Below are 19,966 nucleotides of genomic sequence, written 5' to 3'. Positions count from 1 at the left end.
TGGAAGCTTTGAAGCTGTTAGTAAGAGTGATAGCTATTGGAAAGGAGGAGGACAAATTACTTATTTGTAGGTAATATGCTAATAAAAGACTCACCCCCACCCCCCGGCTGCGTCCAGCTTTCTGCAGTGATGTGATTGGAGGAGGACATGTCCTGAAGTTGTGGTCACAGAGCAGCACGTGGATTTTGGTGTATATGTTTATTTGGCGTGATTTGGGGGTGAGGCTAACAGATAATAGGGAAGAAGCTAAAGCCACCCTCACTCCCAGGAGACCCCTTGGCACCACCATGCTAAGAATATCAACTGAAACCTCTTATTAAATGGCTGGGTAGAAAATAATGATGCAAAAATCACCCACTTTCCTGCACAAAAGCAGTAATCAGATATAATGGGAGAAGATCCCATTCAAAATAGCAATAAGAACCCCATAGAATTCCATGGGAAAAGTTATTCTCTCACCCGGTTACCCTACTTCTAGGAATCTAATAATTTCCTGGGGAAAACCCCACCATGGAACGAGGGGATGACCTGGGGACAGCTTCCTCTCAGAAATATTTGTGCACCATTGGAGGTGCCCACGAAATTTAAGAGTGCTTCAAATTAAAAAGCATAACTTCTTCAATCTTTTCTTTCTCTGAAAAGAAATTAAAATTGTGTGCGTGCCCGCTCATGCGCCCATGAGTTTAGAAGTTGGAGGTGGAGGACGTCTATTTCGCAGGAAAGCTAGCAAATGATGAAGGAGGAACAAGAGAGATCCATTTGATGAAATTTCACAATCTGAGGGAGAGGCCAGCACTTCTAACAGAAAGGTCTGGGAAGGTCTCAGGGAAAAATTGGCCGTAAATGTAAAATCTTAAGGAGTAAGTTAGATATGACTCTCTGGACAATGGAGGACAAGACAGAGGGCATAATGCGGAGATTTCTTAGAAACTGAGTAGTTTAGTCAGACTTAAAAGGTGGATGTGTAGGGTGGGCTGGGTCTCAGAGCTGTAGGTCGGGCCATTATTGGGGAAGGTCTTCAAAGCCAAGCTTGATCTCTAGTTATGAATGAATGACCAATATATATATCCTGCAACTCCAAAGTTAACGCTGTCGTTTTGAAATTAGAACCATTTTTAGTCTAAAAGTCTAGCTTTTAGGATGTCTGTGTCAGCGGTTCTCAACTGGGGTGACCTTGCAGATTATTCCAACTGGAGGGTGCTACTGCCATCTAGTGGGTAGAAGCCAGAAATGCTGCAGAACATCCTCCAGTCCCCAGGACAGTCCCCACCCACAGCAAGGAATAAAACCCTGGTTTTTGTCAACAAGTGTAGGTCACGTGAGGAGAAAGTAGCAGTTTAATGGAAATATTCTTCGAAAGCAGTCCACATAAATTCCCAACAAATTTCCCCATCTGCCACACCCCCACCCTATTATAATTGCAAACAGAAACCATTCACGTCTGAGAGACTACATTCCTGGAGCTCTTAAGTAGACAAACTGGAGGGGAGATGTAATAAAGACAATAAACCAGTCATTAAACATTCTTTTATGTTACCAAATATGAAATAATGCTTTTTAGCACAACTAAAAATAAGTCCAAAATAAATGAACATAGATCATTACATGCTAAAAAACTTCTTGCATATCTTCAGCACTCTTAGCGAATCTTCTTCAGAGTTCTCCATCAGTAGACTCTTCTCAAATGAAATGTCTGATGACATAGGATGAAACCCAAAGGAAATTTGCCATGCAATCATATCAGCTCCCAGTTTTATGAGAAGCTTCACCTGCTTTCTCTACATTGCCTCTGAACCTCACAGCAACCTTGAAAAGTGGGAATTGTTAGCCCCCCATTTTACAGATGAGGAAACAGGCCAGAGAGGTGGTGACTTATGGAGTCACACAGCCCATACAGGGCCGGTGGGCCCATCTGAACCCAAGCCCTCACCTGTCCACTCCTCCGTGCTCCCACTCCTAGAACAAAGTTCCCTTTCTATACGTTTGACAGTGTTTCAGTTCATTGACATGTTAATACCATTAGAGATGAGATTGCCTGGGTAACATTGCCCGGTAAATTGTGAGCCCCTCTATTCCTTGTGTGACTTACTGTGGGACCCAGTGCTTTCATGGTTCAGGGATCCGGATTTTCTTGCCTGTAAGTGCCAAGTCACGTTCTCACTTCCCCTCTGAACTTCTGCTATAATGAGGAAACTGATTGGGGTTGGTTGACTGCCTGGATATTGAAGGACAATCATTTAACTTCTTGATAGCCGCAAGAAGACCATTCATGATCGAGTATTAACACAAGTAACAACATCGTGCTTTAATTGCTTATCATCTTTTATTACAACCTAAAAATTTGTTTCTTCCTTCTTATATACCTTTTTGCCTTACCCAGCCTAGCTTTACCCCAACATTTCAGTCTTTTAAGGACCCACTAAGGGGCTGCCTCCTTCCATGAATGACTCCCCCATTCCTCTGGATTCTTCCTCATCAGAATTAATCTTTCTTCTCTGTTTCTACCGGTTCTAATTGTACTTCCCATTTGCATTCGCTTCTCTTAGCTGCCTGTTTTAGTAGTGTTCCCTCTCCTAGAGTTAGCGGTAGCTCCCTGAAGGTAGGGAAGGGATGATCACTGCGTTCCTTTTGGGTGATATCTTACTTCCCATTTATGAGTTTGCGATGACATTTTCTCTCTCTCTCTTTTTGAATTGAAGTATAGTCACTTACAATGTGTCACTTTCTGGTGTACAGCATAATGTTTCAGTCATACATATTGATGACATTTGCTCTTGTGCAGGCCGACATGAAAGAAAAAGAAACAAATGAGAAAAATTATTCCAAAATTTAAAGTTTATTTAAAAAGACAAAAAACTGGCACCCCCATGTCAGACCCTCTTATAAAATGTCATATTGCTTCTTGAATTCCCAAATCCCGAGAACTATGGTCCAGTAACATCAAGTGCAATAAACACATTCACTGAAAGTTTGAGAAATTAAGTCCATACCATGAACTGAATCAGGAATAATAGATCATCCATCAAAAGGCGTTAGCTGCTGAATTAAATTAAACATTTCTATAGTGAAATTTTAACAAAATATTAAAACAAGAGGGAAATCGACCTGATTCCCTTAACGGGTCTCTCTGGAAGAGCCCTGTCAGCCCCCAGCCTGCCTTGGCACCCTTCGGTTGGAGGCTGCTGAGCAGAAAAACCTCCTTCTTCACCACAGCACCGTCCCTCCCTTGATGACCAGAGAGCAGCCTGCCACAAGGACATGCCGTCTTTGAGCAGAGACAAGGTGCACAGGCTAGAAGACATGCCTTTCAGGAAAACATATCCCTGGTGTGGTGAGGACCGAATTTAGAAAAGCAGTGAGCATGTGTCAGGAGGCTCAGCAGAGGGCACTCTCAAGCAGCAGTGCTTCTAACTACCCACTCTCCCCGCTCGGTGGAGACACAGTGCGTTGTCTGCGGGAACTCGGGGTAATCATAGGAGCTGACGGACCGCTCCCTCGAGGCCTCTTCAGTATAACATGGGAGATGGAATGATGGATGTGAACGCCTTGACCACAAATTTACAAGATGCCTGTAGTATCCGTGAAGAAGCTGGCCTGACGATTATATGGGGAGCCAGCAGTAGTTTGTCTGAAGAGATTCCCCAAAGGGTTGAATCCTGAGTGGGGTTTGAAGAGGAAGGCTGTTCCTGACTCTGGAGTTCTAGAAGCAGCTGTAAGATTCTCAGGGAATCTGCAATTCAGCTCTCCTGAGTAGCTAGATTTGGGAATATTATCATCATAGAATCTCGATGGGCATGGCAGAAATTTAACTCAGAGTGGAAGTAGCCGGGGAGGCTTTTGAGAATGGGTGCCTGTGGTGGGGGGTGGCAGGAAATGTTAAGTGAGGCCCTGCAGAGCCTTCAGTGATTTGGGTTTGCCTGTTGGCTGAACACCTAAACCCTGTTGGTTATCTTTTCCTTTTTTGTGAAAATCACCTTTTGGCACTTGTGAAGGTGTTTTGGGGAGGGTCAGAGTTGGATGAGCCAACTTGGGGGAGAGTGACTTTCCAGGTTTCTCAGTGATTGTTCAAGACGTTAAAGCGTTTTTGTAAAATAACTTGGGTCCTGAATTGTGTGGATTCGAACATTCTGTTTCTGGCCTTGGAGGATGAGTTAGCTGCTTCTGTTACGCAAGATGTTCCTTGCTGGCCTCTCTCATCAGCCATGACCTCCACCCGTGCTTGTGGTTTGTTTTTCTCTTTTTTCCTACTCAGCTCCCAGTAGGAAAAAAAGGGCACCATTTTAGGACAAATGGAAATGAAAAGAAAACACAGTTTAATCTATAAACTTTTTGCACTATAACACTGAATGAGATCATGACGCTTTCCCTCCTAAATACCAGCCAGAAAGAAACAACCAACTATTTGCTGCTGTCATTCTTCAGAATTAATTTACAGCTCCTTGAGGTAGACCTTCTCTCACCTTCATACTGCGGGTGACACTTTTCTTTCCTTGCTGTTGGGGGCTTGTGTCCTTCTTCCAAATACAAACACTCAAAACAGACAAGAACTGACAAGGAAGCACAAATATTTAGGGAAGACCTGTGGAAAGTTTAGGACTAGGAGGAGGAAAGGACAAAGCAGGACCACGAAGCATGTCAAGTCCTTTAAGAAAACACCTGTTTCAGATTACAGATTTCTTACTTAATTAGACACACACAACTCTCGAGTTTAAACCTAACACTCCCAATTCCGCCAGCCACCCACGGCCGTTCTCCAGGTGTTTGCGATTATGTCATGTCCTCAAAAATCATCTGGGTCGTGTCAGCTCTCAAAAGTACTGCTTGAGGCTTTTTTTTTCTTTTTTTAATCCTCTGTCGACATTAACGTCTCCTTAAGGTCTCAGTGTAGCATGTACCGCACTTAGCAAAAATAAATAAATACAATGAAAGATAATAAATAGTTTCCTTGGTTTCTGATTTTTCTTGCCCCAAAGGTGAAAAGTGTCTTTATTTTGCTTTCAGTAGTGAAAAGTAGGCATTATGGACTCAGTAAAGCTTCAGTGGCCAGACTTCTCTAATTCAGATTTTACAGTATTTGGGATAGGGAAAACGCTATTTACTTTTGTGTTACCGGGAAAAGAGGACAGCCAGACCGCAACAGTAGAGGAAAAGAGGGGATAATGGTCTTCTCAATCTTTTAGAAACAGCGTTGGAACTGCTTTCTAAAATAAAATTTGCAAAAAAAAAAAAAAAAAAACCCCCAAACAAATAAACCTCTTTTGGTCTTCACATGAATTTTCATCTTTAAATGAGTCATGCTCACCACAATTTACTTTTGAAAGTTGCCTGACATATTTTTAGATGATTAACAACTTGAAAGCCCCTAGGCCTGAATAACTGAAAAATCTCTGAGGGTGGAAAGAACAGGATTGGAAAGAAACTCCTTTGAGAACCCAAAGGAGAGCTTCAGCCCAAACAGAATGGAAATTGCCTTTATTATGCAGTTATTTTAATTAAAAATGCATGCATAACAGGGAAAGGAAAGCAATCCTAGATACCACTCCTGATGGTTTGGCTGGTTGTTTGACATTTGGAAGCTTTTTATTTGTTCTCTGAAATTTTTAAGCTTTGTATGGCATCCGAAGTGCTTAATTCTTATTTTGGCATGAGCGCTCTCTATAATAATTCCAGGTCTTCTCCACCCAGTAGTGTTAGAGCCGGCAGGTAGCTAGATATGAGCAGAGAAAGGGGGACATGGGCACATGGCAGAAAACCATCTATCTTGTGAACAAAAGGGGTCCTTGGAACAGACCAAGAAAAGCAAGATTCTCTGGACTGATTAAAAAAACCATACCTTCTGGGTTGATAAGTGTCCTGGAGGCAGAAGCATGGGACAGGACAGGAATCCCCACCATCCGAATGTAACCTTTTGTTCATCATGACCTAATCCAACTTCCCTATCAAGACTACATAAGGATGAAAAACCCGTCCTCCCCACCTGGGAAGGTGGAGCTGGGATGAAGATCACGGAAGACGACCCTAAACCCCTCCCCACCAATGAATATTCTGCCCATTCATTTTTACACTCATGTAAGGAGCTTGCCAAGAAAACTCGGGGCAGGCACCCACCTGGGTCTGCCCGCTCTTTCCTTGAGAGCTTACTGTCTATCCCTTAGTAAATCCTTGCTTTGCTTTCTTAATCTCTGTGTCTTGACTCTGAATTATTTCTGTGACAGGGCAAGAACCTCTCGACCCCAACAGTAACATATTAAAGTCAGAGCTGGCTGTATTGTCCCCACAGGTAATATGGAGTTACTCTTCTGATTCTTTTGTTTTCCCTTACATCTCACTGCCTTCCTTTCTGGGCCCGGTTCATCTATACAGGGAACCAGTATTCACCAGTGTCTGTGCCAAATAAAGCATCTCACTTATTTTAATTTGCTGATTAGTGGTGGCATCTTTATATTTTTCCAAAATAAAAAAAGTTGTTTCCATAATATAAAAGCAAACTACTCATTGCAGAAATATCACACTTTCAGAAAAGTGGAAAGCAGACAATACAACGTACCTGCAGTTCTAACCTTCTGGGGATGACCATTCACATTTTGGCACGTGTCCATCGAGGCACTTACTTGCGTACACAACATGACCGCATACAGTTTTACTTAAATGTACTCATTTAAATGCATCATTCCATGTAAGCCCTTTAAATAAAATTGCTCTTCTGTAGCCTGCTTTTTTGATTAAATAATATTTCATTTTTCTGTGTCAGTAAATAGAGATCTCTATCACTTTTTAACAGTTGCATAATAATATTCTCTTGCATGGCTGTAGCATGATTTAGCTAAGTACACCCTATTAACTCATCATCTGGACTGTTCCTGGATTTTGCTATTATAATAAGCATTGCCAAGGTAGATATGTGCAGACATTTTGTATTTTTGCTGTCTCCTTAGATTTAAATCTTAGAAATGTATTTTTTAAATCATTAATCTGTTAGGAACACATTTCTGTATGTAATGGGGGCTTACTCTGTTTTCTTGTATAATCACGTTTTCTAATACCATTTATTGGGAAATGCATCCTTGCCCTGCTGAGAACCTAGAATTTGGATGTCCAAGGTCAGGAAAAGATAAGACATCCCAGCTGAAAAAGAGAGAGCAAGAATTTGCCCTTCCTCCGCCTTTTTGTTCTGTTCGAACCCTCAGTAGATTGGATGATGCCCGCCAGTGCACAGTGGTAGTGGGACTTTATTCAGTCTACTGATGCAAATGCTACCCTCGTCCAGAAACACTGTCACAGACACACCCAGAAATGATATTTTACCAGCTATCTGGGCCTCCCTTAGCCCAGTCAAGTTGACACAAAATGAACCATCACAACCTAGAACGTCCAGTTTCTAGAGCCATCTGCCTGCCACTTGCTGAGATAAAGGTGGCTGCTGAGGCCATTCTGGTCACAGTATACCGCAGTGACATTGTTCAGCAGGAGGACGCATGGAGAGCTGTGGTGTCAGCCAGCCTTGGTTTGCACTGTAGTAAGCGTTCTAGAAATCCTGGGTTGCAAGAGTCGGCACGCAATACAGCGAGCTCGGGAAGAGGTGGGTTTGGTACAAGGTTGCAGTGTGAGGTTCCAGCAGCCTGACGGTGTCAGGCCTTTCACTGCCCTTCACTGGGGGTGTGAGGAAGCCGAATGAACACTGGGCTGCTTTCCCGGCCTCAATTCTGAACCCGTTGAGAGTACGGAAGGGGGCAGACAAGAGTCTACCTTTATTTGCCATGAAGCAGATACTGGAGAGTGTGGCTTCTGTCTGGAGGCAGCTGGGCCTCTGAACCCTGCACCTGAAACTGAGGCCAACTATGCAGCTCTCACTGGCTGTGCTGGACCCCTGCGAGCCACCGCCATCAGGGCAGGCCCTTCTCACAGAGGCAAAGGGCAAAAGAGGACCCTCGCCTTCTGTGGGCAGACATTCCCAGAGAGGAAGGGGAGAGGCAGGGCTCAGCTCCGCGAGCGCAGATTCTTCTTTCAAGTCCACCCATCAGGTGAAGTTGTTCCTGTCCCACCATGGTGCAAGACGGTGAGGAGTGATCACACTCATGGAATACCCTCCATGGAGTGGGAAGGGGCAGTGGAGCTTTTCACTAACACTTTGTGGAGGGCCCTGCACTGCCGATGGAGCAGGAGTCATGTGATACAGATCGGGACATGGCCATGGGAAGTCAAGCTCATGGCTGAATCTCGTGTTAGTGCTCCGCTTAGTTTTATTTGAGACTCCCTTGTCTATCTAGGCTTCTCTCTTGCCATTCTTATTTCTTGAATGAGTCATGAGCACCCTCACTTCTTGGTCTTCACGTATGCCTGGAACACACTCCCAGCCCCCCTTAACCGCCAACTTTTTTGATCTGACTTAACTGCCATCTCCCCTCCTCTGAGAAGCTCCACCTCGCACCCAAGTGGGAGCGAAATCCTTCCTGTGCTCCTCACACTCTCCTAGACTGATCCAGCAGGACCCTTACTCCATCTTTTAGTCCTGATTACTCTCTTCTGCAGGAGAGTATGGACTTCACTAAATCAGTTGCTTTATCTGTCTTCTCCATCGTCAGACCTCAGTGCCCGTTTGTTCAATGAATTCGTAAATGGCTGTTGTTGGTGAACTTACCATCTTAATTGATGATTTTAAAATTATTCCGTCATAGGTTTTCTATCTATGAATTGATCATCTTTCGGCTGTTTCCTAAAATACACAAATGTATAGGAAAATGACCAAAACCCCATGGTCACTTAGGAGTTACACAACAACTTGCTGAATCTTCATATTAAAAAAGACTAGTGATTAATTAGGTCTACTTTTTATACCTTAGGATAAAGCGGAAAACATAGCCAACAGAAACAATCCGGCCCAGACATATATAATGGGTTCTTGTACGGAGGAGGAAATGATCTTATTTGTGTAAATCAGCAGTATCTAATGTGTATGCTGAGATCTTCATAAATATTTTCTCTTCTCTTACCTCTTGGGTATATATTTTTTTGTTTTTTTCCTGTTGAAACATATTTCTGCTCTTTCTTTTTGTAGTTTTGGAGAGTTGTGATTTGTTGGTAAAAAGTATTACTTACTCTTTTTAAATACTGATTTAAACTGTTACATTTGGTTGAATGGGTCTTTGAGCAAAAATTATTAAGATCTGGCTTACATAATTACAAGAGATGTTTGGATTTTAATTACAGATTGCATTTTCTGGTTCTCTTCCTTAATAATGGTTAAATAGAATTTTGAAGTAGATTTCCAGGATTAAAAAGGATAAACACATTAAGCTTTAAAGAAAGTATTGGGATAGCTAGAATATGAAAACTTCATCTAATAAGGTAAATAAGTGATCAGAGTTGTCACCCATAAGCCTGAGGTGGGGAGCCATGCGTGGTTTGCAGATAAACATGGTTTTGCTCACACTTCTCAGAACTGTTTAGGCTGATTGGTATTTCTTGTTGGAATTCCAGATGAATTTCATATATGTGCACAAAATGTGCAAAATGGAAAGTCGAGTCTAAATAGAGTTGTACAGAGAGAGCTAGTACCCCCAGCATACACACAACATTTTAAGCTTTCAGAATTAAGTCATACATTTCAAATGTTACCATGTCCCCAGGGTAATTTAAAACCCTTTCTAAGTAGTTAGGTGTCTTTTAAATCTTTGTTAGGATAATCACAGTAGCTTTAAAAGTGAGAATTTCAGAGTTGCTTGATTTTTCCTTTTAGTGAAATAACGAAATAAGAAGGGCTTGATTTTCTTGTGCTGTTTAGAATGGGTGACATCTTGTTCCGCCACGAGGCTCCGTGATTGCAAAGGCTCCCAGGAAGGTTTTGCTCCCCACACAAAATGCCTACCATAGCTGACTGCTGATTTTCAGATTTACCTATCAAGATCAGTGTTGTCAAATAGAACTTTCTGCAAAGGAGGAGATGCCTTATAATCTATGCCATCCACTCTGGTGGCCACTTGGCACATGGGGCTGCTGCTTCGAATTGTGACTAGTGCAACTGAGGAGCTGAATTTTTTGTTTTGTTTAATTTTAATCACTTTAAACTTAGCCACATGTGGCTAGTGGCTACTCTGATGAACAACACACAATTTCAACATGGACAGTACTTTTATTTATTTTTCTTATTGAAGTATACTTGATTTACTATGTGTTACTTTCTGGTGTACAGCATAGTGATTCAGTTACATATATTTTTATATATTCCTTTTCATAGTATTTTTCATTATAGGTTATTACAAGGTATTGAATATAGTTCCCTGTGCTGTACAGTACGACCTTGTTGTTTATCTATATTGTATATAGTAGTTAGTATTTGCAAATCCCTAACTCCTAATGTATCCCTCCCCCACTCCTTTCCCCTCACTCCCCCGGTATCCATAAGTTTATTTTCTATGTCTGTCAGTCTGTTTCTGTTTTGTAAATAAGTTCCTTTGTGTCATTTTTTTAGATTCCATGTATCAGTGATACCATATAGTATTTTTCTTTCTTCAAGATTTACTATGGATATGCCTCTGGAAGAGGTGGCTTTAATTTATATGAATTTATGTGACATATTTCGCCAACATTTATGGAGCACCTTGCGAGTTGGTGTGCCTGGTGTTAGAGAGGAAGATTTCTCAAATCAGCTTTGAGAGGAAGGTGTGGAGACCTGAGATCTGTCCTCCCACACCCGTGGGTGAACATGGCCTTGTAACAGGGTTCCTGCTGTTTCAATAGGAGCTGCCTCTCTTTCACCCTGAGTTCTAGGACCCCCTGTGGCAGAGTCTTGGGCTAAGGGAATGAGTCGGGGGCCCCTCTCACCGGGCTGGGGGCTCTAGGTGCTTAGGGCTGCATCCTCCTGGCGGAAGGGGCACCTATGTGAAATTGTCTCAGAGACGTTTCATGGGCTCACGTGGCTCTGTCACTGAGGTTCATTCCCTCAGCTCGATCTACTGTGTCAGTTGCTCCTGGCAGTCTTCTCAACACATTTTCAGTGGAAAAGGTGAACAACTCTTCATAGCTCTCCTATGCTGACTTTTCCTTCCATTTGTTTTTTCCAAGGTATCTTACCTCCTGGAAGGGGGCAGCATGGCCCATGAAGACTTCTGTGGACATGCTGGTCAGTTGAACCCAGGAGACCTGCAGGTATCGCCAAGAGAGGAATTGCTGATGAGTTCAGTCTTTGGGTGCGCATGCTCAGTCTCACACACTTCCGGTATATTCATCGCCTCCCCTCCCATTACATCTTTGACTTCTCCATTTCTATGACTCCTTCCACTCTGCCTGGAAACCTACACAGGTCTCTTGTATTCCTCTCTCGTGCTTTCCTTGACTCCCGTAATCATCTCAGCTCGTCTTTTTCTTACATTTCTCAAGAGTAATCAAGTCATGGTCTCAAATTCCTTGTCTTCCATCCCATCCTCCACTCACCGAAATCAGGGTTGGCCTCTCAGCACTGCTCCCCACACCTTTCCCGAAGCCATTCAGGTCCTGGTCACTCATGATGTCCCAGCTGGCACCTTCGGTGTGCCTGTTTCAGTCTTCATCTTTCTAGACTTCTCTGCTGCTTTTGAAACAATTTACTGTTTCTCTCCCAGTTCATTTACAGGGGTAGGTGTTGTTACTTAAGATAATGACCCAAACATGGCCACCATCCTAGCCCTGTCCAAGATGTGTTACAATTAAAATCCCCAGGAAATTCTTGGGTTATCTTTGCCACTTTTTTGCCTGGACTCTGTATCAGGTACTTTCTGAGATCATTTACACATGTTGTGGGATGATAACTGCACATACTTGAATTGTGGTATTTCAATGAATGTGAAATTTAAAGGCAAAAAAGCAAAAGGATAAAGAGTCATGGCCAAAAGTCAACAGTAACTTCTCACCAGAGAAGAACATATAGGTATGACTGGGTGTGACCGCGAAAGTGGATTCTGCTGCCTGCCTTGCAACAATTCTCATTGCATCGGCATGGTTTCCAGTGGGGTTGAGCCTCAGGTGCGCACAGTTGTAATCTGCTCATTAACTTCGCTTTGTGGCTTTCTCCCGTGCCTCTCTCAGTCTTCCTGCTCTTCCTTGTGCTTCTTGCATCACTTTCCACATCTCCTCCTTGCACTTAAGCCCTTGTCTCAGGATCTTCGGTGGGAGAACCCAAGCTAAGACAGGCAGGAAACTTATCTGTCATGTTCCATCCCTTCATCTCCGGATTCCAAGGTTAGTGTCTGGGGCTGGCCCCTAATATGCTGTTAAGAAAGCAATAAATAAATGCTTGAAAAATCTGCGTAACAGCAAGGGCAGTAACGGTTCCTCCGAGTAGGGAGGTCTCCATTACCAGAACTGAGCCAGCTAACTCAAGTCCGCCATTGATGGTGTGGTGGATTCCGGGGGCCTCAGCACATTCCTCCAGGCCCACGCTTGTATCCTCCAGCTGCTGTGAATATCAGCAGCTGGTGACTCTCAGCTGCCTCTCATCCGGGGCACTGCTCTCTCCCAAGTTTGTGCTCCCTGCTGGGAGGTGCCCCCCCCCCCCCCCCGCCCTGGCCCCAGTCCATGGTTTGCTGATGTGGGGATAGAAAAACTCGGCCACCTCGCCTCACTTTGGGACAGTGCTGAAGTTTCATCTAACTCCAGAGCTCCCCATTGAATTGGCTGAGGCCTCCACTGTAACCGCATTGATGGTTGGCTTCTCCCCCTGCCCAGTCTTGCTTTTTTTTTTTTTAAACTTAAGAGCATTCCCCAGTGTAGTATCTCCCTGCAACTCCCCATCTTGGACTGCAATCTAAGACTCAGAGATACCTAAGAGAGTATTCTTTCATTTGTGTGAATTCCAGATCTGATGCTTTGATTTCCCACGTGGCAGTATGGCACACATTTGGAAAACTGGAAAGGGCCCCAGCAGTTGTCCCTGTTTTTTTGTTATTCCTCATGATGCCCAGGGTGGGGGGGCTCAGAAGGCAGCACTTACTTGTAAGGGGCCATGCTTAGTTAACAGAGCGTCCCACCTGCGGATTCACAAGAGGCTGGGTTACATTTCCTGCTTGTTTCTCTGGTGTCTGCAGTGGATGACCGCGGGCCAGGGCATCGTGCACGCCGAGATGCCTTGCTCAGAGGAGCCAGTCCATGGCCTACAACTGTGGGTTAATTTGAGGAGCTCACAGAAGATGGTGGAGCCCCGGTACCAGGAACTGAAAAGCAACGAAATCCCTAAACCCAGTAAGGATGGTGTGACCGTGGCTGTCATTTCTGGAGAAGCTCTGGGAATCAAGGTAAGTCGTGCTTTTGTGTTGGTGAAAGCTAGGGTTGTGTTTTGACCAGAGTCTGGCCCCATCTGGATCAGCACCTCTCACCGGGTTTATCACAGTTCAGGTCCCATGGGATGGACTTGCTTCAAAAGTATCAGAATAAGGGGAACCTAGGGGAATGCAGAATTTTTTTGCCACATGCAAACCCTTAGAGTTAGAAAAATTACAGGAAAGCAATCTCATAAAGAATGGTGGGGCAGGGTGAGGAATAGCTCAGTGATAGAGTACATGCTTAGCATGCAGGAGGTCCTGGGTTCAAACCCCAATACTTCCATATTTTAAAAAAATTTAAAAAGAAAAGAATTTGGTAAAAAAGCAATTTTCAAGATACATCTTAATATGTGTGCAGATTTAGCCTGTTTTCCTTTCGTTTATAGCTCATTTTTATAGTGCCACGTTTAGGAAACAAAGCCTAAAACTGCCTCCCTTCTCTGCAGATCTGCTTAAATTATTTGTGCTCAGCTTAGTAAGGACAGCACACTACTACATCATAGAAGGTGTTTTAAAAAATTAACTCAAACATTTATTTAATCCATGGTACATTCTTCTTAACTGAGGCTTTAGGTTTCGGGTCCCACCTTTTAATCAAATAAGATCAATTTTGGCTAAATTTTTTGGGGTATGTTCATTGCACACCTGACCTGCTGCTGGGAGGCCGGATTCCTCACACCGAGCCATCCTAGGTCATGGCCAGCTGGGTAGTGAGCCGGGCAGCGTGCTCTGTTAGGTGGGGTTTCCCAGAGGCAAGCCCGGAGACGACCATTCATGTGTAAGTGATTTTAAAGGAGGTGCCCCTAGGGGAACGGAAAAAGGGACCCAGACAGGGAAGGGAAAGTGGCCAAGCAAGAATGTCATCTCAGGCAAAGTCTCAAAGGCAGGGACTCTGGGATCAGTTTGCCTCTGAGTCGTCCTGAGCCACCCTGAGCAAGGGAGCTGCGCTTTCATGCTCCTTTACTGTAAGCCATCACTTACAGCCACTGAGTTTGGGGTGGAGGTACAGAAACGGTTAAAAGGGATCCGGGGATCTGGGAAGGGGCCCTGACCTCCAGGTCCACCCATGCTTCTTGTTGTCACCTGGTGTCCAGAGCATCATCGTACTGAGAACCACTTCGCCGTTCTGTCTGTGGGCACGCAGCACTTGAAACTATTTGAAGTAATTTATTTGAATTTAAATTTTGTGTGTATGCACCCACAGGGATCGTGGCTGGGCAGTGGGATGCATTCATGGTCAACAGGTTGGTCACGATCATCGGCGAGGACTTACTGGTTTTGTGGTTTCCTGCACTATGACCACAGTTATTTACCTGTCCTGTGTCTCGGTTTCAGTGTTACTGTACTTGGTGTTTCCAGTGCAAACAGAAGTGATTGAGGGAAAAAAAAATCAAAATTCACTCCCTGTTAAGCATATATATCTGACTGCTGTCTACTTTGCAATTAGAAGCATCACCCTACATTGTGTGTTTTTCTTTTTAGGTTAATTATCTTTTTAAAAAAATTATTGAAGTATAGTCAGTTACAATGTGTCAGTTTCTGGTGCACCGCACAGCATTGTGTTTTTGTGACCCATTTCTGTTTTGCCAAGCATTGGGCAGTGCCCTTTTCAACTGTATCTCAAGACTTTCCTTCTCTTCAGCTTTGCCGGGGAGAATTCAGGTGCTGTAAGGTCTTCTAGGTGTAAGGCAGAGACACGGCCGCGTGTAGAATCAGACAGGGAGATTCTAAGCAAAGCAGCTCATTCTGCTTCCCTCTGGTGTTTTAAATTCTGTGTTTTCAGAATTCTAGGCCTCTAGGGACAGGCCTTCAGGGGATGCTGAGGCAGATGGTGAAGGTTAAGAGATTTCCGTCTCTCCACCTCAACCAAAGCACAAGTCTCTGCCCAATCATGTATTTTGGAATTGTCTTTAAGATTTCATTTACAAAAAGAGTTGAGCTGTCTGATGCTGAAAAGAGAAATTAGACCACTGATTTAATGGATAATCAGAGCCAGCCATACACGAATCCTAGCGTTTACAACTGCTTCTCATTTGTAGAAAACACAATGCAATTTTAATGTCAGAGCTGGTTCCAATTATAGGCAAGACATTTTAAAGCACTTCCAAGCAGCAGACCGCGTGGTCTTGCAATCACAAGCAAGAGTTAGAGACCAGAGGTAACACTTTAACTTTGCAAGATAGTGTCTTAGTAGCTGCTGTCTCTCTTTTTGTCAAGTCAAACTTCTGAAGTGAATTACATTCTCCTAAATAAGTGATCAGTCTTTATTATGAGAGCATTTTAATAAGGGACTTTTGGAACCCTGGGCAGCATTAATTTGGACTTTGAGAGGCAGTGTGGTGCTGTGGTTACCAGCATGGACTCAGCGACAGAGAGCCTGGATTAGGATCCCCACCATGAGCTAGCTGTGTGGCTAAGGGAAACCACTGAACCTCTCTGCTTCATTGTCTTCTTCTGTAAAACAGGGTTGCTGTGAGGATGAAGTGATTTATACTTCAGGTTATCAAAACAGCGCCAGACACGTTGTAAGCACTACATACATGGTAGCTGCTATTCTTGTATCGCTTTGTGCTAACTTGGGCAGGAGCTAGGCTGAGCTCTATGTTTGCTGTCTAGGCTAAAGGGACTTGCTGGGATTTGGGAAAGGTAAGTAATTCATTAACCTGCTCTGAAGAAAAGACACTGGTGTGAGTCATTGTAAAGATGGGGGGTATTGGCCATTTCTTTCTGGGTCTCTTAAGAAATGTAGTTTTGCACATCTGAAGCTTTAATATCTGCTCATGAAGGAGTGATTGAATCTTAAAAAGTCTAGGTCTACCATAAAAACAAACTAAAGATTGTTTTGCATCAGGAAGATAATTTTAAGTTAAATTACGAAGTGAGGCTGAGAATACACCTTTTAAGAGTTTGCTGTGTTTATAACCAACACCCCCCCTGCAACTGAAATGTCTAGAAAATGGAATTAGTGACTATGCCAGCGCTTCTCCAACTTTAATATGTGTATGGGTTACTCAGGGCTCTTGTTAAAATGCAGATTCTGATTCAGGAGGTCTGGGTGAGGCCTGAGAGCCTGCATTTCTAACTGGCTCCCAGGTGATACTGATGCTGTGGTCCCGGGGACCATGGTCTGTGATATGTGTGATGTCTGTGGGATCCAAGACCCGAGAGTTTACTTATCATGAGGAACACTTTGATGAGGTGCCTATAGAAGATGTTAAGGTCCAGCTCTGTGGCTTTTGGCAAATCTTTAGCCTTTTTGGACTTCAGTTCCCACATCTACAAAAATGGTGAGAGGGGTTTGTGCTATAAGCTTTTGCAAGCAACACAACTTACCTTTCGATATTCCCAAAGGTAGATGTGTCCCTGTTTCCCAGGTTATATGTTTTTTCAGCCCTTGGGCAGGCACAGCCAATTTTGAGCAAGATTCTGCCAGGACAGCCTGGTCTGAAGGCTGAAGAGGGGAAAAGATAAAAATGGGATACTGCAGATAGTTTCTGTCACTTCTGGAAGGTCAGAAAAATCACATGTTTATTTCATGAGAGTATGAAATTCTCCAAACCCCCATTCCATCCTTATCAGGCAGCCAATCAGGCATATTTATTGCCAGTTCTCTCTGGAACGTGATTCTTTTCCCAACTGCTGTTTTAAATTCCATTATATCAGAAGCCAACCTTAAGGAGGCCTCAACCCCAGAAGGGTCAGAAAAAGGCAGTCTGGAGTCAGACTGCCAAGTTCAAGGCCAGAGCACTCATGTAAGCTTGCTGGGCCTCAGTTTTCTCATCTGTAAAATGGAGATAATTATAAAGACCCAGACAGTCGTTGGGAAGATTAACTTGGTTACTATGGGTAAAGAACAGTCCCTGGTATACTGTAAACCCTTTATAAATGGTTGCTGCTTTTACTTCTTGGCAGAAGCTTTGTGCAGTGTTCATGTGGCCTGCAGACATGACAAGAAGAAGCTTCCTTCTGATGGACAGACTGTATGTTTGTGTATTAGATGATAACCAAAATCGTACAAATTCACTTTCCAAAAGAGTTTGCCAAGCATCTCACATAATTTGCCCAGATCTTGTTTACCACTGTGCTACCGGCACCCGAAACAGTGCCTCATACATACAAGGCAATCAATAAATATCTTCTGGGTGCATTAAGTGAAAGCATTAAAGTGTAAATGAATGCTGGAATGAGAGAAACTAGGGTAAAGCAGTAAGAAGACGGACAGTATAGGGATTAAGAATGACTGCAGCAAGCTTCAGATGAGCTAACTAGAAAGTTGAGGGAACAATAAAATTAGCTAAATTATATATTCAAATAAAACAAACAATTTGAGGGACTAGGAAGTAGGGAAATAAAAACCAGATTGATTTTTTTTCTTTAAATGTGACAACTAGGTTGTTTTGTAAGACCCAGGTCGTTCCCTGCAGGTTTCCTAAATTCAAGCAGTGACAGCAATGACGAACAGAGGTTTGGAGGTTCGTGGTCCCCTTATCTGCCGTAGCATCTTTCCTCTGGGTTTCAGGGCGTGGCCGGATCTTGAGTAGGAGACACGCTTATTAGCTGTCAGTGCATCCCTGTGGGCCACGCCTCTCTTCCTGGCCCTGGTTTAGCTCCGTGGGGCATTGGAAGACCCCGAGTCCCCCGGGCCAAAAATCACCGTGCGCACTAGTCTGCCCATGTTGGTTGTGTGCTGGCATGGGATTTGTAACCAAGCCTGTGATCGTCACCTCCAGTTCGGAGAGCTGAAGGTGTCTCCGAGTGGGGGTGGGCCATTGATTGACACCTGTGATTTTTTTCTACCCTAGAATGAGAGAGAAACAGCTGGCCACCACATTTCCCAGCTTTTATTTTCATCCAGGAAACTCTAAGGGCAGAATGTCATTTGAAACACTTAATCACCAGTGTATAATTTTGTCAGTGTATCTTCTATCTTAATTTGATTTAAAAACATATGCTTGTTGCGGCTTTCAGGGAAATACTTTTTATAGCATGTCCAAACAGCAGTGTGTTTTTGGCAATCGGAATACTGGACAGTAAACTTAGAAATGGACACCTTGTACCCATTTCTCTATTTCAGGGGAAATTTGATTTTTTAGTTGTATCCAGCAGTATTACATGGTCTTGCCAACTTGACAGTTAACTCCAAATTCTCCACTCCTCCCCTCCCCTGCCTTTCTGGGTTTTGCTTCTGGTCACATGGTTATGGGGAAAGCAGACCCCCTCCCATGGGAGGCCTCTCTTTCCTTCCCAAGCCCAGAAGAACAGCTTCTCAAGGTAGCATCTTTAAAAACCAGTAAACAGGTAACACAGGAACCCCCTCCCCCTTTTTTTCCTTTGTAGTATTCCAGCAAGTTCATAAGAAGGAGTGATGGATAGCCTCTTTGCCCCAGTGGCAGAGGTTGTGAGCTGGTGGTGGGGTTTCTGACAAGGGGAACTTGGGGTAACAGGGAAAATAAGACTTGCTCAGAAAGGTATTATCTCTTCCAGAGGCCTTGACGTGAACTGATTGTATTTATAAATCAGAGCACTCTGTGGTAGTCTTAAAAACTGGATATTTCATAAAGCGTTCCCTTTTGGGTGGGAGGGGGTAAGGCTGGACTGGAGACTTCTCTCAGTATGTCTTTTTATTTTTAATTTTGAAAGATGTAAAGGTTTACGTATCTAAAATATTAAGTTCAACCAGAAAAGGAAAAAAAAACCCACATCTGAAAATGAAAAATAAACGGAAACAAATGAAGGTAAAAACTGTGTAAAGATAACAGCAACATAACCACACAGAGAAAATATTTATTTTAAGAGCTTTTAAACAGAGTTCTCTGACTGTACAGTTTTTGTGGGATATCTTCTAAAGGCAGAAAGAACAGCATAATATTTTAAACTTCATTTTGTACTTTTATTGTTAGTGTTGGCATTACAATTTTAAAACAATATAAAACTTTAAAATTTTCATATGAAATAAAACAAGTGAGTAAATCTGTTAACATTTTTACAAATCAAGATTTTCAGTGTAAGAAAAACAGGTACAAATATAAGAGAAAAGAGCTATGGAAAATACTGTAGTAGTCAATGTTACATTAGTTGTTCAGTAGATATTTTTTAAAAAAATGGATGGCCATCATCTCTAAGAGGAAAGTTCTGGAAACCTGATATGATTTGATCATTTTAGGAATCCAAGATTTTTAATAATGCCATTTTATCTTTCTGAAAACAACTTTATTTTCCTCTGGGTTTTATTTCCATTGATTTTTCGTTCATGGTCCATGCTTAATTAGATACTATGAGGAATGCTTTTAAAAAGTCCCACCTAAGAAATTCAGAGTCACCCAAATGAATGCGGGCTAAATTTCCCTTTTCAGACTTTAAATAAATGTATTTGAATGGGTGGGTGTGGGGAGGGAGGAAAGGAAGTGTCACACAGGCAGGCAGCCTCCTGCTCTCCCTTTGACACAGGGCAAGGGGGAAGCAGAGCAGTCAGGGGACAAGTTATTGTCAAGTGCCAAGTCCGGTAGCAATGTGGAAGGGAGGATTTCGCCGTCTCCCTCTCCTGGCTAGGAGTCACCGAGGTCCAACCAGGTGCCCTCTCTTTGGTGAAGCATTCTCAGCTGCCCTAGATCCACGCAGCCATCCTGTCTTCATCATCCAAGAGATTTTTGGACTGATGGTATCATTTAATTCAT

The 19,966-nt window shown here is 43.2% G+C and overlaps 1 protein-coding gene across 3 annotated transcripts in view; it reads left to right on the top strand.

Annotated features, from left to right (window-relative positions):
* PIR (pirin) overlaps positions 1-19,966 on the top strand; it is a 92,395-nt gene that overhangs the window by 18,078 nt on the left and 54,351 nt on the right. For all 3 annotated transcript variants that reach the window (XM_014567260.2, XM_014567261.2, XM_006194199.3), the window contains exons 4-5: positions 11,062-11,145; positions 13,059-13,265. In XM_014567260.2, coding sequence (XP_014422746.1) covers positions 11,062-11,145; positions 13,059-13,265 — 291 coding nt within the window. The remainder of the gene's footprint in view (positions 1-11,061; positions 11,146-13,058; positions 13,266-19,966) is intronic.

This window comes from Camelus ferus, chromosome X (genome assembly GCF_009834535.1).
Source record: "Camelus ferus isolate YT-003-E chromosome X, BCGSAC_Cfer_1.0, whole genome shotgun sequence".
NCBI classification, from domain to species: Eukaryota; Metazoa; Chordata; class Mammalia; order Artiodactyla; family Camelidae; genus Camelus; species Camelus ferus.
The sequence above is the reverse complement of the archived record's forward strand: the minus strand, read 5'-3'. Positions and strand labels throughout refer to the sequence as shown.